The 18297-nt window shown below is 45.7% G+C and overlaps 1 protein-coding gene across 9 annotated transcripts in view; it reads left to right on the top strand.

The window, feature by feature from the left end:
* NPAS2 (neuronal PAS domain protein 2) overlaps positions 1-18297 on the top strand; it is a 159830-nt gene that overhangs the window by 111538 nt on the left and 29995 nt on the right. For 8 of the 9 annotated variants that reach the window (XM_045445691.1, XM_045445690.1, XM_045445689.1 and 5 more), the window contains exons 6-8: positions 5687-5807; positions 6837-6950; positions 17658-17776. In XM_045445691.1, coding sequence (XP_045301647.1) covers positions 5687-5807; positions 6837-6950; positions 17658-17776 — 354 coding nt within the window. The remainder of the gene's footprint in view (positions 1-5686; positions 5808-6836; positions 6951-17657; positions 17777-18297) is intronic. The other variant, XM_045445695.1, reaches the window with a different exon arrangement.

The raw sequence follows: 18297 nt of genomic DNA, 5'->3' as shown, positions 1-18297 counted from the left end.
TCACAGGTTGAAAGAGTCCAGGTCACCAGTTAGATTGTTTTTATTTTAATGTGCCTTTTGATTTTTATGAAGCATACATGCAAAAGTATGTATAAAACATACATTCAGTTTTTAAATTGACGATAAAGTGAGCAGGAACATACAGGTAGCTGTCACTGAGGTGAAGAAACAGAATATAGCCAGGACCGTGGAAGCTCCTGTCTGTTCTTTTCCCATCATGCCCCCACCTTCCAGCCAGAGGTGACCATCTTCCTGGCTTTTGAGATCGTTGCTTTCTTGTTTTTCTTTGCAGTTCTACCAACTTGTGATCTGTCACTGGACACTGTAATTCAGCACTACCTTTTGTTTAACTTCATGTAAAATAGAGCCATAGGAAATGTACTCCTTTTGCTCAACATGGTTTATGAGATCCATCCATCCCACACCGTTAGTAGTGGCTGTCATGGGTTTATTTTCACTGCTGCCCAGTATTCCACTGGAGGAATGGGCTAAAATTTCTGCATCTGTTCCAGCTTGGAAGTCTTAGAAAGGGCTTTTGTGAACATGCTGCATGTGTTTCCTGATGGACATCTGCAAGCATCCTATAGGGACTATGTGTAGAATTGCAGGATTAGAGAGTAGGTACACCCTTACTGCTACTAGGTAACACCAGGTTGCTAACAGTGGTTGCACCCATCGACCCTCCACCCGCAGAGTTGAGTTCCAAGTGCTCCGTGCCACAGAACTTGGATTGTCATGCTTCCTACTGTTCGCCAACCTAACGCATGAGGGCATCTCATGGAGTTTTGATTTGTGTCTCTCCCCCATTGCTAATGAGATGGAGCATCTTTGCATATGTTTGTTAGCCATTTGGATTTCCTCTTTTGTGAACACGGTGCTTGTTCAGGTATTTTGCCATTTTCCTACTGGATTGTCTAGTTTGTTTCTTGTAATGATTTGTAAGCATTCTTTCCATGTTCCAATACTCGTCCTGTGTCAGGGGTCATTTGAATTGCCTCCTACTCACTCTGCCTTAGGGATACAGGTTCGGTGGAACACACAACACCCAATACTGGACACGTGAGCTCAATAGCTGTTTAAGTCACATATGCTTACAACCTGGAGGGCGAGGACGCACGGCCACATGGGGCCGCACTCTGGAACAGTGAACCAGCAGGGGCTGTGAGAAGCAGGCTTCATAGTAACAAGGGGGTGAGGTACTCCCTGATCCTCACAGGAGTGAGACTGGCTTGTTTGAATAATTCCACAGGCTGGCAGGGAACTAAACCCTCTAGTCAGGGATGAGCAGGAACTGTGCCTGTCCCCCTTGATAAGGAGCACTGTCTAGCTAGGGGACCTTATCCAGGGAGCCAGAGTGTGAAGGAGAACTTTCAGTTGTGCAAAATCGAGGCCCTCCCGATTTTGCCAGGTGACAAGGCGGCACTTAACACTGAACCTTAATTTTAGGACTTAACACCATGGTGTGTGTGTTGCAAACATATTCTCTCATTTTGTGGCTTACCTTTCCCTCTCTCAGTTCTTTTCATGAATAGAGATTCTTCATAATTGGTACCTTTTATACCCTAATTAATTCTTCACTACTCTAAGGTCAAAGCCACTTGCAGTGCTGTCTTCTGAAAGCATTACTGTTTGGCCATCAGTTTGATTCCGAATCTAAATTGCATCAAAGCATATTGACTATGCTTCCAGCTTCCTGGCCCCTTAGGGAGATCAAGGGCCTGACTGCTTCCCTGAGCTCATTCCTGCCTCTTCGCAGTATGAAGCTTCTCCAGGACTTCCCACAATTGCCCTTTGCAATTGTGGCCAACACATCTCCAGCCAGAACTGCCAGGGCCTGTTTGGGACATTGCTGGACAGAGTGTCCACCCAGCTCATTTCCAACTCAGCTGGCCACCCTCTGTGTGCTGCCTGTGCAGGCTCTCACTTAACTTTGCTGGGTAGGACTAATCTGGTGCTGCTGGTTTGTAGGGAGAGAGGAAAATGCCTCACTGCCTCCCGAAGCGCTTCCAGATCATCCCCAGGCCCCCATGGGGCCCCAAGAAGAAACATGGGAGATATGCAATTTGGAATTTAGGAATAGGCATTCGTATTGAAAGTATTCTTGGTAAAGATTCTTGATAAAGCAGCCAAGGACATCCCAGTAAGTTGAGAATGAGAACTTTCCACCTCCAACAGGTAAATGATGTTCTAGACACTGTGATTCAGCTATGAAGATAGCTGCAGATGGCAAATGCCCTCCCTTGTCTCTGTAATTGCTGTCATTTTAATAAGCAGAGCTCAGCTCATTCAAGGGACAGTTCAATTGCATATATAATTTACTCTCCGGTAAGCGTTAGGGTTTAAATTTTCAAATTGTCATTGTTTGTGTTGGTTGTCATGTTGAAATGGCATAATAGTAATATAACAGTGAAGAGAGAAAGAGCTTGCTCTGTGCCAAGCACAGCTCTGAGCCCTTTTCATGCGTGTATTGACTCATAATCCTCACAGCCTCCCCCCTCCCACCAATCTCCATCCAGGGTTCACCTTTATTCTATGCAGAACTTGTAGCCTGAGGTGCCCCCACAGCCCTGTGACCTGCCAACTGCCTTCCACAGGAGCAACAAAGTCAGGTAGCCCTGTAACCCTGCTCTCTGTCATACATCAGGGGAAGGGGGCTTCCACCTGGCTCTCCAAGAAAAGGCCATGGAGTGACTTCGTCATCATTTTCTTGTATCTGAAATGTCTTTAAGAAGAAAGAATACTGTTGTCTTTGAGCATTAGTCAGCATCTAAAAAACTAAAGGGAATGCGCTTACAATAAAATCAAGAACATCAGAAGGAACTTGGAAAAAGCCTGAATGAGAAAATGATAGCACAGGCTAGTGAAGGGTTTGCAGAGTCCTTGCCAATAGAGATCAAGCTAAGCCAGGGTGCAATGGAGCTGGGAGTCCCTTCCTTTCCTCCTCCTGTCCTTCATCAGCCACCAAGTTGGTATCTTCCTTCCTCACAGCCTCTAGAATGCTGGCTGCAAGAGGGAAGGGGCTTGCCTTCATTGTGTTTCTTCCCAGTGCCAAAGGCAGTGGCTGGCAGGCACACGGTAGCCCTGAGTGTTGGGTGGATTATGCTGTTGAATGACCTGTTTGGACTCTCCCTTCTCCTGTGCATTACATCTCCCCATTCCCTGTGCCTACTCAGACTCTGACCATCTCTAGCCTGGTTTCCTGTGCTCCCTCCCTCCTCAGACTAGAAACCTTAAGGGATTTCTTTAAAGCACTGGTACAGTGCCTTCCTCTAGGCCCTCAGTGGGTTCCATCTCCCCATCCCAGGCACACAGGACAGGGCACTCTCTCCTCTGCAACCTTCTTTGCTCTGGCCTCACTTCCCTTTGCAACCCCTGCCTCCATTGCTCTCCTCCCTCCCCTGTGATGTTTCTGTGCATGCTGTGCCCCCTGCCTAGAGCACTCTGGCTGCCCTGAAGACGCCATCTTGTCCCCCAGATCCCACTCAAGGATCCCTGCCTGTGGGAATTGTTCCCTGAAAGCCTCTCGGTCCTTGTGATTGGATTCAGCACACCATGCTCAGTGTTCTAGGGGTGTCTTGTTTTTACTCCTTTTACTTCTTTCAGCTAGTTAATGCATTTTTTTTTTCCTAAGGCCAAGCACCATTAGATGTCAGGCATATCAAGATGAAGGCAGACAGGACCCCTACTCTCCTGGGGCTCCTGTTGGATGGGGCAGGCAGAGGATACACATCAGCATGTGAATGAACAAGAAAACTTCAAGAACTTTCTTAAAGGGTTATTAAACACTTAATCACACGGAGCATCCATTGAGTGATTGCTCTGTGCCATTTGACCAGTAGCTCCTGGGTTCCTTCTCTTTTGGTTGAGCAAAGCGCAGCCCTGAGGGGGTAGGGCCAGCTTTCAGTCCCAACCTCTAGGGTTCTCCCCACCTCGTCGTGACACAGGCCAGTGTGGTCTAGGCAGACTTGCCCTTCACCAGCAGTTTCAATATGGCGCACAGTAAGGGGCTTCAGAGACCAGAGCCACAGCAGTCAGGGTGGCATTTATGCATGCATTCTCAGAAGCAGTGCCTTCAAAGCAGGGACCTAAAGGATGCACAAAAGTTAGCCAGACAAAAGGAGCAGTGCACAATGTCCCAGCCTCAGGGTGCAGCGTGGGGAAGAGCAAACCTGGTAGACTGGAAAGAAGGAAGTTTAGAGGGTGGGTAATACGCAGCCTCAGAAGTGAATGGGGAGGTTCAGACTTTGTCATGGGAGCATTTGGAAGCTGACTGATAGTATTTGATTTGTTTTGTATTGTTTTGTTTTGTCTTTAAGTAAGCTCTGCACCCAACATGGGGCTCAAACTCACAGCCCTGAGATCAAGAGTCACATGCTGTACGGCTTGAGCCAGCCAGGTGCCCTGCCGCTAGATAGATTTAAGCAAGGGGGTGACCTGATCTGATGATACGACGCTCCTTCTGGCTGCTGATGGAGAATAAGTTGGACAGGAACAAAAGTTGGTGTGGGAAGACCAGTTTGGTCAGTTCATTCCCCAGATAAGAGATGATGGTGATCTAGACTAGGGGTTGAGGCCATGGAAATAAAGAGAAGTGAGGAGATCTGAGAGAATTTGAGGGAGGAACGTCTCACAGCACTTGAACATCATTTGGATGTGAAGATGAGGGTGAGAAGGGGAGACGTTGAGAATGCCACCAGGGTGTCTGGGATGGGCAAGTGACCGATTGGCAATACCAGGCATCGGGACACTGAGCTCGAGGGAAGAGGAGATATGGGCGCAAAAGAATGAGGACATTAGGGATGCATGTGAATCTCAGGTTCTCAGGGGGCAAACAGAGAGTTGCCTGGATATACAAATTTAAGAGTGTTTGCAGGTCGTGTTTCAAAAATGTATGAAAGCATGAGTTTATCGAGGGAGACTAAGGCAGCAGGAGACGTGCCTGTCTTCTCTCTCTTTCTCCTCTGTGAGCTTCCACCTGCACTAGCCACTATGGGAAGCACTAGCCACATGTGGCTATTTAACTTCCAATTAAAATCATTAAAATTAAATACAATTAAAAATTCAGTCTTCAGTCCTACCAGCCACATTTCAGCGTTCATAGCCACGTAGCTGGTGGCTCTTGTAAGGGACAGCGCACATTATAGACCATTTCCATCTTCACAGACAGTTGTATTGGACAATGCTGTATCTAGATTCTACATCTTATTCATTTTGTATGCGCAGTGCCCAAGCACTCAGAAAAAAAGTGCAGTTCCTTCGATTGGAGGGATCTTAAGTAAACAGGCATTCGGAAATGGGGGTCAGAAAAGGAACCCCACACATTCTTTACAACCTTTCACATGAGTGACAGGGCTCACACGGGGGCCCCAGCCAGAACACAGGAGTGCTGGTAGGTGGGGCTCCTCCAGGAAGAGTAGGACTGTCTGCATATTTGTCTAATTTATCTTACTTTTCTCGTGGCCCATGGGCAATACCATAGCACATTTGCATTGGAACAAGTGACACGTTCTAGATTATAATCCAGGATTACAGAGTGATGGAACTGAGAGTCTTTGTGGAAAATCAGATCTTGGACTTTTCATTTCAGAGATCAGTTCTCAATGGTCCTGAATGTCCAGGTTTTGGTTTTGCTTTTGTTTTTCATCTTCGTTGAGTGTGTACCTTTGTTCTTTATTTTCTTTTTCAGTCAGATGTCATGGATCAGAATTTGTTAAATTTTCTTCCAGAACAAGAACATTCAGAAGTTTATAAAATGCTCTCTTCCCATATGCTTGTGACAGATTCCCCCTCCCCAGAATACTTAAAATGTAAGTTTACCTTTACTGGTTTTACAAGATACAAAGATAAGAATTTTACTTTGGAAAGGAGGTTAGCATGAATTAAGAGAGGGAGAACTAATTTTAAGAACAGCTTTCCTTGTGACTCAGAGTATTTCCAAAGTCCTTAGAGGTATATTTTATTTGAAATCTAAGGCTAAAACTAGAGTTTTATGTAGTAGTAGTATGTAGTAGAATCATATGACATTTAACTTCTCTGTGGAAAATTTGAAAGCATGGTGCTTAAGAATAAGAATTCATTTTGCCTGTAATACAAGTTCTTTTTTTTTTTTTTTTAACATGAGAGTCTTTTGGTAATCAACACTGCAAAAAATCAGGGAACAGTCGACTTGCTTATTTTAGAGGGCACTGTAAAGCTAGATGTATATAATAACCAAGTATCCAACTGAAAACTGAATAATTAGGTCAAAACGCCAAATTCTCCTCTCCCGAGGCTGTCATCTGGTTATTTCTATACGTTTCCAGTTTTTATGGAATTTTAAAGTTTTTCTCAAAGTTGGCAACCTGGATGGAAAGGGCGGCCTCGGTGCCTGCTGAACCATGTATGTTGACGGAGGTAACGCAAGTGCCTCGTGCTTGTTCAAGCCTTAGTCCATTTTCCATGAATAATTTGTCCTGTTGTATATCTGATTTGACTTCAAAGCAATGTGAAAAGATTAAATTAAAGAGAGCAGCTCTATATGAGCAGCTTTATTTTAATACACCATATGAAAACAACCAGAACTAATCAATGCCGACATAAGCAACCACAGACATCTGGGAGCAAATTAAGACTAATTGGGCCCAAGTACAGAATGCAAAAATATCCATATAGACTATGGGGGAAAACCCCCTATTCTGCAAAGGTTATAAAACCATGTCCAAAAGTCAGTCATGATGAGAGAAATGTCCTGGCCGTGTGTAGACTAAAGCCCATGAGTTACACAAAGATAAACTTGTTTAGTCTAGAATCTATGTCATATTCATGTTCCTTTTTCTTTTTTTCCTTTAACGGCCCAGCTGACAACGATTTAGAGTTTTATTGCCATCTTCTCAGAGGCAGCTTGAACCCAAAGGAATTTCCAACTTATGAATACATAAAATTTGTAGGAAATTTTCGCTCTTACAACAATGGTAAGCTTTAATTGTCATATAATCGCGACAGTGTCTTTTATCATGCAAACGTGCACACGGGGGCATAAGAATCCCTGAGGGAGGAGGAGTGAGAATACGTGCTTTTCATATTTGCATTTGGATTTTCATGTTCCCAAGACGCGTTTTGTGCTCGTAAATGCTGTCTCCCGTTTGAGAAGAACGTACTCCCACACTTGTTTATGCCGGTGCACAAAGTCCCACTGAAATGCACTTTATTCATGTATTTATTTTCAGGCTGATGGAATAGTTCTGTACTGTGGGAAACAGCTTCTAGTTAATAAAGAACAGGCTCAGCCTACACACAGACAAACAGGGCTTCACTGTGACATGAAGATCCATAACCTTGGTTTTTGCATCTTTAGTCTCCTTTTTCCAGAACTGCTGTGAGCATGTTCTCATGGGTCTGGCACATAGGTCTTCTGCTCACTCTGACCCTAATGCACGGAAAGTGGCCGTTTTATGAGGAGCCAGAAAAATCCACATTTGGATGGATTATGAAGCAGATTAGCCAAGTGTAAAATCTTACTCTCTGAAATTATCCAGATAACTAATGGTCCAAGCTCTGGTTGTACCTCTAAACTAGACTGACACCCTCAGTTTCCCTTTTGACCCTGGGAAAATGGGAAGGCAGGCCTGGTGGCGGAAATTCCGAAGTATAGTCCCCAGCCCACAGCCCCACTGTGGAGCCCAGCACAGAAAGGCCTGCCTTTTGTTTGCTTCACTCGTCAAACCTCAACACAAAACAAACCACTTTGAATGATCTGACATTTCATAAAACCACAAAGATGGGAAAAACAGAAGGAAGAGTTGACAGGGATGGGGGGAGAGAGAGGGAAGGAAAGGAGAAAAATACCAAAGGAAAAGAGACAGGAAGATGAGGCACAGAAATGATGGGTGGGCAGGTGGAGACACCAGGGAGTTGATGGCACCCCTGCTTGGGCAGCCTCTGGACCCATGATGGAGTCCATTTACCCACCAAATTAGACCCAGAGTTTCCGTTAGAATCTGCCAACATAATGGCCCCAAGTCCTAATGCTGAAGCTAACCAGGATCTTTCCTTCCCCCTCAAACAATCCTCTGTTGTATGCTGTTTGCATAAATATACATACTTTGTCTAAAAGCCTGAACTAGATGCTAAACACTTTGGTCCTGCCAAAGTGATTTTCAAGCCTAACATTCAGGGCTCGTGCCTGGATGATGGGCTCCTTGGCTAACTTGGGGCCCTTTGGGAACCTACCCAAACAGAGTTCCTAAGTGGTTGGAAGTGAAGACAGGTCAGCTTTCACAAGTGGGGCCCTAAATCTGGGTCAAACAGGATAAAGCCAAAGCCTGACCATGCCTAACCCGACTCATCTGAAAGGCTTTCCTAAACCTCAAGAGATGAATGTTTTATGAACCACACAAGTAAATGGTAGCTGGTTGGGCTGCCTAGTTCAAGAAATTGACTTACGAGACGCCTGGTAGAACACCCAGCATGATGCCAGCCCTGGTGCAGAGTTCACTGGGTGAGGCACCTTGTTAAAATGAAGATTCTAGTTCAGGAGATCTGAGGGTGGGGCTGGGATTGTACAATTGGAAAGAACCTTGGGGCTCTGATGAAAGGGGTCATGGACTTTGAGAAACACTGCCCTATTGTGATACTAAATGCCATTCCATAGGAATCGTAATGGTACTCCTCACGTTAATGGTGCTCCTTCCTACAGCTTTATTCTTGAATTAATATAAGCAGTGGTTTGCAATTTGCTTAAAATGTGTGCTGTGGCCATCATGCCAGCTGCTGGAATAGCAGAACATTCCATGTGTCTGCGTGCGAGGAAGGGGAAGGCACCCTGGCCCCCTGGAGTGCCAAGACTGTGGAAATTCTGGGATGCTGCTCCCACGTGTCTCCATGACAACGGCGCACCGCTTAATTAAGGAACCGACCTGTGATTGGCTGCCGAGCAGCAGTCCCATCCTTTGTTCATTTACATTTCCACAACTCTCCCTTACTATGCTGCTGAATATCACTTTGAAGCTTCCTGTCGCTTATCACATTTTAAAGGGTTTCAAGGAAAAAGGCAGACTTCATTGTGAATACCTGGAGTTTTTTTTTTCCTAACCAGCAAAGCTTTATTTTCACTTCACGTTGAGACAATGTTTGCCTGAAAGAATATGTGGAAATTATGTGTGATTTTTTTCCTTTTTTTTTTGGAAACTGTTGCTGCTATAAACACACAGCATCGAAAAGTGGAAAATTTAAAACCAAGAGTGCCAGAGTGTCTTTCCAGAGCCTGTTGAACAAACCAGAGTTAGGGGGGCTTTCCTGAGGCAAGAGTCTCCAAATGTAATTGTGGAAAACCTGAAATATCATTCTCACTTGGATGAAAATAGACCACAACAAATGTCAGAGGGAAATGAATTTCTAAGATGGAACCCTATGAAATCACCAACATTCAATTATTTTTTTACCTATAAAACAGAGTTTAACATACTGTAAGAAATACTTCAAATTTGATTTTGTAGGTTTACTTCTTAATAAACATTGGACAATGGGTTAATCAAAGTAGCTCAACTTAGGAGTGCTTCCTAACTCCCAGGTCCTGGGCCCAGTCTTTGCATTGATAATCTCATTGAATCCTCTCGCCAACCTTATAAGTGGTACCGTTGGCATCGTCGCATCTTAACAGAGAAGGAAACTGATGCACATAAGAGTCAGAAGTGCACGTTCTAACCCTGAACTCCTACCCTTAACCCCAGTGCTTTGCTATGTTGCAAAGCAAATCTATGTTGAAATTAAACATGTAGATGCAGCACACAGGCCTGTCCCTGCCACTGGGCATGCTGTTGGGACATGATGTCCGTCCCTATGCACATCAGATATCCCGCACCCGTGAACCACGCTGTTTTAAGGATACCCAAGATTTGTTTGAAAACAAATGGGTTTATGCTCACAGATCTCTAAAAATGGGCACAAGACACTGTGGAGGCCACACGGGGAAGCACCAGGTAGGTCAAGAGGCAGGGCGAGTAGGAGATGTGGGCAGGAGCCTCCTAGTGTGGTTTCTGTAGAAAAGATTGAGTGAGGCAGCATAAACAGACTTCAGTTTGGTGGGTTTGAATAATTTTAGTAGGCTCTTGGGTAGAGGGGTTTGTCTCTAGTTCTCAGGGACCTGAGTGATTAGGGCAAGTGGATAGTAGCCCAGAGTGTCAGAGCCCCATAAAGGATATGGTTGGGCTGTGAGCTCTAGATTGATTGGTTTGCCTATGAAAGGTGCACTGGAAGGTGAGTCGTACCCTATGTCTAGGAATTGACCAACCCTGAAAGCAGCAGTTTCTCCAAGGTCAGCAAGGCCCCAAATGTCAAAGCACCAAATACAGAGAGTACAAAATGTGGTTTGTACACAAGCCACCCCATGCAACTTCCCTGAGTCCCCAGGCATGGCACACCTTTCAAAGCAATATGTGTAGAAGAAAAATGACTATGAACATTGCTTTTATTTAATAAAATCCCTGTGTGCACTTCAAAGAACTATGTAGGAAACCCTACCCTGGTCCGTTATCAGGAAAAGTCCTATCATTTCTGTAGGGCTGCTGAGTTTATGGAGCATTGCCTGGCACATTCTCTTTTGATACCTGTCAGGAAAATACAAGGCTCTCATTTTTATCAATAATGGAGTGGAAAGGATGGTGACATTTACTGATCTGTGAGCTCTTTGCACCCCTTCCTGGGCCTATGCAGTCCATGCCTGGTATATAAGTAAGGCTCAACAAAAGTACGTTGGCCTAGACTGAGGCTCAGAGATCTTAGCCCTGGACGTACAGGTGGTAGGGGACAGAGGTCCAGCTCAGACCTGACTTTTGACTCACAGGGAAATGAGGCTTTTCCAAAACTGAGAGCTAATAATAGAGCTCTCCTTCACTGACCCCAAAGCCCACCCCAGAGATGGAGGGGTGGCTTCCAGGAGGGTTCCCACTACTTCTTTGGCCTTTAATCTGATGCAAAGATTAAATCCACTGTGGTATGTGCTGGGTAGACTGGCACATGTATAACTTATGGTGATTTGTGAATTGTGTGTACTGGAAGGTCACTGACCAGTGCATGGTCAGTGTATGGTCATCTTTGGCCTCCATTCTCTCCCCATTCTGTGTCCCCCACCCCCATCAAGTTCCTTCCCCACCTGGACTCCCTGGGTGCTCCCTGATGTCCTTATCCAGGCCCCTCACCCAGGTACCCCTGCCAGTAGTGTTTCTGACACACTGTCTTCCCTGCCTCTTGTTCATCTGATCAGCCAATTTGCCTTGAGCCTGATAGAGGTGCGGGCTGTGACTCAAAACTCACATCTGTAGGTACCCTTGGGCCTTAAGCCAAAGGGCCCAAAGGGGAACATGTAGGCTTCAGGGCATGGAAGACAGGTGACATTGATCCAGAGAGGGCTTTTGGTGACCTTTAAATTCCATAGATGAAGACCCTCATCTGCTTGCCTGCTAACTCACCTGGCTCTGTCACCAGTATAAGTAGGTCAAGTTAGGAATTTGGGGTGTGGGGAGGCACAAAAGCCCCTTTGCCCTTGTTAATGAGATTAAACCCTCCAGTGGGACATTTCCGGATTCAGCAGCTGATTGTGCCACCTTACCCCTTTACCTCTGTACCCCCCTCCATGCACCATGGCTGCACAGACACAGCAACCATCGCCTAAATACTTCCACCAAATGGAATTTTCCTCTGCTTCAGTATTTGCACATCTTGGTCACTCCTTCGGACTTCATCATTTGGTACAGATGTTCTGGGGTTGGGGTGGGGAGGAGGTGAAGATGGGACTTCACATCTTTAACCTAGATTTTTAATAAACGTGAAGAAGTATGTGTCAGGAAATGGAACAAGAAAGTAGCTTTCCTAGAACTGTTTCACTTCAGGACAGTTTCTAACCAAGCCTGTGACGAGCTTCCTGAGGGAATCTGAGCTGGAATACGGAACCACATGTCTCCTCCTCTTCCCATAAAAAGCCTACTGTCTGATCATGGCCATGTGGCCAGGAGCACCAGAAATCACCACTGATGGCAACAGTCCCTGGTCTACCTCTGCTCTGCACATCATTTCCAGAAGAGGGGTGAAATGAAATTACTTTATTCGGGGCTATGTTTGTCCCATAACAGATGTTTAAAAATACCTCCAACAAATACACCCTTCCATCTTTTTTCCTTGTCCAGTTAAATAGAGGAGCCCCTGGGGCCTCTCCCAACCCCCCACCCAAGTCCCACAGCCCTGCCCACCACTCTTACTGGAGAGGAATCAGCCACGTGATTTTAAAAGACGTAATGAACAGTCTTTGCTTTCAGGGGTCCTAGTAAACAGGTTCCAGTTCCTGAAAGATAAGTTCATGCCAGGAAGAAGGCAATCCTCTATTTAAGCCCTTGCTCCTCCCCCAGACTTGGATTTAAATGTGCATCTGACTGAAATCCAGAAAGCAGTATTTCAAAAGTTGTTGGTGTGGTTCCAAATAGGTCACCCTCAGCAAACATTCCACTCTGGGCTTTCCAGAAACCACACACCAGAGTATAAAAGTTTCCCTGCCCTCATTTTACCTATTCGCCTCTAACCACACAACCAGATTTGAGATACTGGCAGAAATGGAGGCTTTTTAGCTTACAACACTTGATTCCGTATGTTCCGTGGGATTTCTGTAGGTTGCCTCATTTTATGGCTTTAGGGGTTTTGTTTTTTGTTTTCCTGAACTGAATTGAGATTTCTCAGTTAGGGGAACAAATCCACTCCCACCAGATCTCACTGAGAATGGAGATGTGAGTTTAGCACAGGAAGGACAGCCTCGGGGAAGGAATGTCTCATCTATCTGTCACAGGCCCCCAAGAGCAAGAAGCAGAGTGTCCCCCCCCCCAACATGGAAGTACCACATCTTTCTCCAGCAGAGGCCATTGCTGCCAGATTAGATTGCGGAGGAAATAAGAATGCAATAAAGCACAAGGTGTTACCCAAGGTCATTGTCTTGCTTGAGCATCTAGAGCCCATATTAAAATGGAGCAGTGAGGAATGGTCACACAAACACATCTTCCTGCTTGTTCCAGCCTGGGAGCAGGGCACTTCCGTAGAGGTTGTCCAGGAACTGTGACAAAAAATGTGCACAAGACATCCAGATGGAGGACAGGGGGCAACATCCTGTACGACGTCCACTTTCCTTAGGGGGAAAATCAGCTGGCCCTGTCCACAACAACTGTCTGGTGGATATCTTATCAATGCCATTACAACCTCCTGCCCACCCCCCCAAATACTCATTTTTATTAACAAACACCAAGGAAAAGAAGAAATATTTAAGTGAGACGTATATTTTCCCATCTGAGTAATTTTTTCAATCTCGCAAATTGCAAACCCTTAGCCTTCTTGTGTGGCTCTCAGCCTGTCTCCAGCCTCGTTCATTCTTATGCCAAACAGAACTGGCAGAAAGAAAGCAAAGAACCACGCCTTACCCCAGCTAGTTAGGTGGTGCTCTGGGCCAGAAACCGGGGCAGGATTATTTTGCTGCGGCTGTCCTAAGAACCGAGTAACCTGGCTATTCAGAACACATCGGGTAAAGCATACCGTACCGCTAAGAGAAAAAGGAATCCTCTGAAAATAGTGCTTAATTAGAGGGAGAGGATTTCTCGTGAATGTTCAGGAAATCACTTTTTCCTTAACATTCTGACACTGTAACCCAGACGTTTTGGACAGTTATCATAAATGAGATTTGAGAACGTTTTTCTTCTCTCAGCAAGCCTCCTCACTGATTGTTTCATGTCTTCCTGAACACCTTTCGGCTTTGATTTTTGTTTGTTCCAAGAAGTGCTGAGAAAGCTATTTGTCACTCTCCTTGCGGACTATTAGTGTGCTTTCCTATAGCTGTTGCAACTAATTTATCATAAGCAGGCCATCTCTGATCAGAATACTTAATTGTTTAGGCCTGATGACTGAACCAGTACTGAGGAACCATAGGTACATCTTTTTCCATTTCTTTCTACTCCTTTGCTATTAGCTAATGTTCACTATCCCCACCTCTGCTTCTTCCTCATTCTTTCCCACCCCTTTGCAAACATGTCTCACGCCACCGGAGACTTCCCTGCCCTTTCAGACATCCTTGTCTTCTTTCCATGACTGACTTGAGAGGTCACCTTTGAGATGGAAGCCAACCCCAGACACCAGGAGAGACAGACTTTAATCACTCTTATTCTCTGGAGAACCTCAGGGCTCTCTTGTGTTCAGAATCCCTGGAGTGCAAGCCCAAGGCAGAATTCTTCCAGGGTCTCTAAAATTTGAAATTGTGATGAAAGGTTCAGGAGCAAAAAAGGGCTTGATCACCCCCATGGACTGTTTTAATAGGAAGGCTAAACACAGAGCACCATCTTGCATGTTTCCGAGCTTGAGACCCATATGGGCACTTGTGTTGTTTTCACCGAGTGGCAACTGCGATATACTGATTTGCAGCAGACCTTGCCCAGGTCCTTCTGACCAGTGTAAATGCATCATCAGTAGGGCAGTGAGCCAGCCCAAGTGCCGGTGGGACCCCGGACCATGCTCTGTAGGCACCCTCCCACAGCAACCCAGCCCCCAGCAGCACCAGGCTGGGCTGCAGAAGGGGAGCCCCCGTGGGGTCTCGAGGCCTGTGTGTTTGTTGCAGGCTGGGATCAGAAGGTCTCTTCCCCAGATAGATCTTAAGCTGTAGTTTTGGGGGTGAGATGGAAGGTCCTCTCATCAGAGACACATTCAGTAAACACATGTTGAGCGCCTGCTGTGTACAAGACGCCTGCTCAGTGTGGGAAACAGGGAACTAGATCCAGTTCCTACCACGGGGAAACCTGTCTCTTTAGCTTTGGGCAAGAGTAAGATCAATTTCAAGTAAGATGACCCTCGGGGCAAAAAATGTAGCAAGAAATCATTGCTTTTATCTGTGGCATGAATGCTGTGCGTGTGTGCATGTTGTAGTGGTGGAAGAAAAGTGGGAAAGCAGGCAGAGATCTGATAAATAGGGCTGTGTCTGCATCAACTGGTTAATTCTTCCGAGAGGCTCAGGAAGCCAGTTGTAATTAGATATGTTTTTTCTATTACTTAAATTGAAACAACTAATTAAATCCTTAATTAATGTTTTTTAACTACCTTGGGATAAGAAGTGCCAGAGAAGTTATTCTAAGTGCTAAATATTACTCTGAAGTCCCAGGGAGCAGTTTGCTCATGTGTTGACTCTGGAATCTGTGAGGAGGCTCATGCTGTGAATAAAAGTCATTTGAATCGCGGTTGGCAAAATGTTTAAAGTATCTTCTTCCCCTTGACTTCCCCCAAGGTTATCCCGTTGGCCTCTGTTACAACTTTCATCCTTGATTCACCATCACCTTTGATCAAGCCCTCAGCTGCTTAAGGTTTTGGGGGAGAAAGCTCGTTTAGAAGAGGAGTTTGCTTGGTTCTGGGCCCCTCTGTAAAGTATCTAGCTTATCAAGTGCAGGCTATAAGCAATAATGAAATTTCCCCTGTGGGGTGCATTTTCATCTTTAAAGCTTAGAAGTTATAAAAGGAGTGATACACAACTGCATTGGGAGGCAGCCAGGCCAGCAGTAAGCTCTGTGGAACATTCACATAATTTCCGTGGTCTCTGCCCCTTGAAGAAATTATTAGGGGCTGGTGTTTCACTCCCCCACGCTCCTTCTGTCTCCCTGTCTTCCTCATGGTAAATCACCAAGGAAGGCACTTACTGACAGAATACAGTAATTTGGTAGCCAGAAGGATCATTCCAGCAAGGCGCATGGTTTAGAGACAAATGAGAGAGACTTTCTCTAGAAATTTCCAGGAAGTCCTTTTGGAAGTTTGCTTCGAAGGCCTAGGTTTTCTGAAAGAGTAGGGAGAATTTTATTAGGTCTTTATTTGGCAGTCGATGTCTCTTAGATTCAAGCAGAGGGGCTATTTCACATCTGGGAGATTTTTTCATGTCTTTTTTTATTATGCAGATGTTCACATCTGCAGACCCTTCCCTTATGGGATTGCCTTCTCTCCCCTCAGTGAGTCCCTTGGCTCACCCTCCACATTAATCTACAATGGACTAAGCCAACTAATGACAGCTGTAAACTCCTCAGGGACCACTGTTTTCTACTTTGCCCCTTTATATTCATGTTTGGAAACATTTATATTAATATTTATGTGAATCAATTCAGAGAATATGTTTGGTAAAATGAATTTATTCATGTTAGTGGATAGAAGACCACATTATAGAATCACTTAGAAACCTACGAACATATAAAACAAAAATTATTGGAAAGCTAAAATCCAAAGAAAGTCTTGCAGATTTCATTTTAGAACGCATTTCATTTTCTGTTGCTTTATATGTTCTCAAATTGGAAAACACAACTATGTTTAAGTCTACAAGTTCAGAAATGTAGTTAGAATTCAGGATCTAGTTCAGGATATAATCAACTACATTTGAAAAAGAGAGAGGTAGTATAGATTATCTAGCATGATGATCCAAAACCCTAACTACATGGTAGTAAGTGTGGGGAGCCTTTAAAACCTCCAGTGCCTGGGCTTCACAGCCAGAGTCCCTGGATCAGCTGATCTGAGAATGGCATCTGGGCATCTGGGAGGCCATGTAAAAGGTCCCAAGGAATCCGATGTGTAGCTGAGTTCAAGAATTCCATATACATAGTCCATTGACTTTTCTCGTACTTAACAGGGTTCTTTTTCCCACCCAGCATACTCCACCTGAAATAGCAGAATTGTTCCCTGGCCCAAAAGGTAAAGCAATTCTCCCCAGTCACTGTGAAGTCATCTCTGTAGCTCCCAGGGAAGATGGCAGCTGGCACCAGCTGGCACCTCCCCGGAGGGTGTGTGGGGGCCTGTTCTCAGCCCTGTAGTGGGCACGAGCCCTGAGCAATCACCCGTGTGCCCTGTAAGAACTTCAGGCTTGGCGACGGAAGACCTGGTTAGAGTCCCTGCTCTGTTATTTCGATTCTGAGCCATCTTGGTTAATACATATAACCTTTCTGGTCCTCAGCTGCCTCATCTGTAGAATGAGGAAGGTCACACCTTCCCAGACTTGTGAGAATATGAGATACTCATGAATAGGTTTGTCACCTGTGCAGAGCTACAGAACTAGTGAGTTTGTGGGGGACACTGTGTACCTCTGGGGATCACCCTGGATCCTGAGGCCATCTCCTCAGTAGCACTGGCCAAGCCCAGCATCAGCCTGGCTCCCGATGTGGAGTTTCAGGGCGGAAAGCCCTTGGATCCCAGGTGTGCTGTGCCAGAACCAGGGGTAGAAAGGGGGGGTCAACAAATGCTGGGGGCCCATCGTATCAGAAACCATGTCTGACTAGGGAACACACCCCGAAGTGAGAATGCGGGCCCATACCGCAAAGCGAAGCTCTCTTCTCCTTTTGTCAAATGTTTTTCCCAGCACAACAGTCTGTGTGCCTGTAGGACTACTGGGAGCAGGAGGCAGGGTAGTCTGCTGGTACTCGGATTCCAACTCTATTGGGCTGTGAGCAGGTTACCTCACAGGCCGCGCCTCCCGTTTCCTGTGCAGGGCGGATAATAGTAGCCCCTACCTCACGGAGGTGTCTGTTGTACGAATGAAGAGAGTGAATGTACGTGAAGCCCTGACTGACAGTGATGCCAGGTCGCGGTCGGCTGCTCTGCCACACAGGGCTAACCCATCTGCCTGTCTCCTCCCGCCCCAGTGCCTAGCCCCTCTTGTAATGGCTTTGACGGCACCCTTTCAAGGCCCTGCCGGGTGCCGCTGGGAAAGGAGGTCTGCTTCATCGCCACAGTTCGTCTGGCAACACCACAGTTCTTAAAGGCAAGTACCTGGGAGAGCTCGTGTTGTGTGAAACTAGTACAACTGAATCACGTTTAGTTACAGCTCACTAACCGTCTTTATGGGAAACAATAAGATGGCAATGAAGTTGCCACTGACTTTGAAAAGTTGAAATGTCTGCTTTCTGCACCTGTGAACTGCGCCGCATGCCCCTTGCCCTAACTCTGGTTTCCCAGGAGCTCTTTTGCTGGAAGGCAGCATCAGCTGCCCTTCAGCCTGCAGAGATGCTCATTGGCAACTCTGTAGATCCTCCTCCCTTTCATGCCAACGTTACTACCACTCAGGGCAGGCCGAGGTGAGGGCCAAGTGTCAAAACCCAGGGCTTGTCTGTATTCTCTCACCCGTGATTGGTTTAACATCCATGGCATGAATGCGGAGTTAAATTAGTCATTCAAATTCAGATGAAAAGCCATTTTCCACATGTTTACCACCCTTCCAGATAATGGGAAGGGAGTGGTGTGGCATTTTGGCTCTTAGGTATTTTTCCCCAGCTTGTGAAATAA

Source organism: Leopardus geoffroyi, chromosome A3 (assembly GCF_018350155.1).
Source record: "Leopardus geoffroyi isolate Oge1 chromosome A3, O.geoffroyi_Oge1_pat1.0, whole genome shotgun sequence".
NCBI classification, from domain to species: Eukaryota; Metazoa; Chordata; class Mammalia; order Carnivora; family Felidae; genus Leopardus; species Leopardus geoffroyi.
Note: the sequence above shows the minus strand (reverse complement) of the source record. Positions and strands in the feature narration are given on the sequence as shown.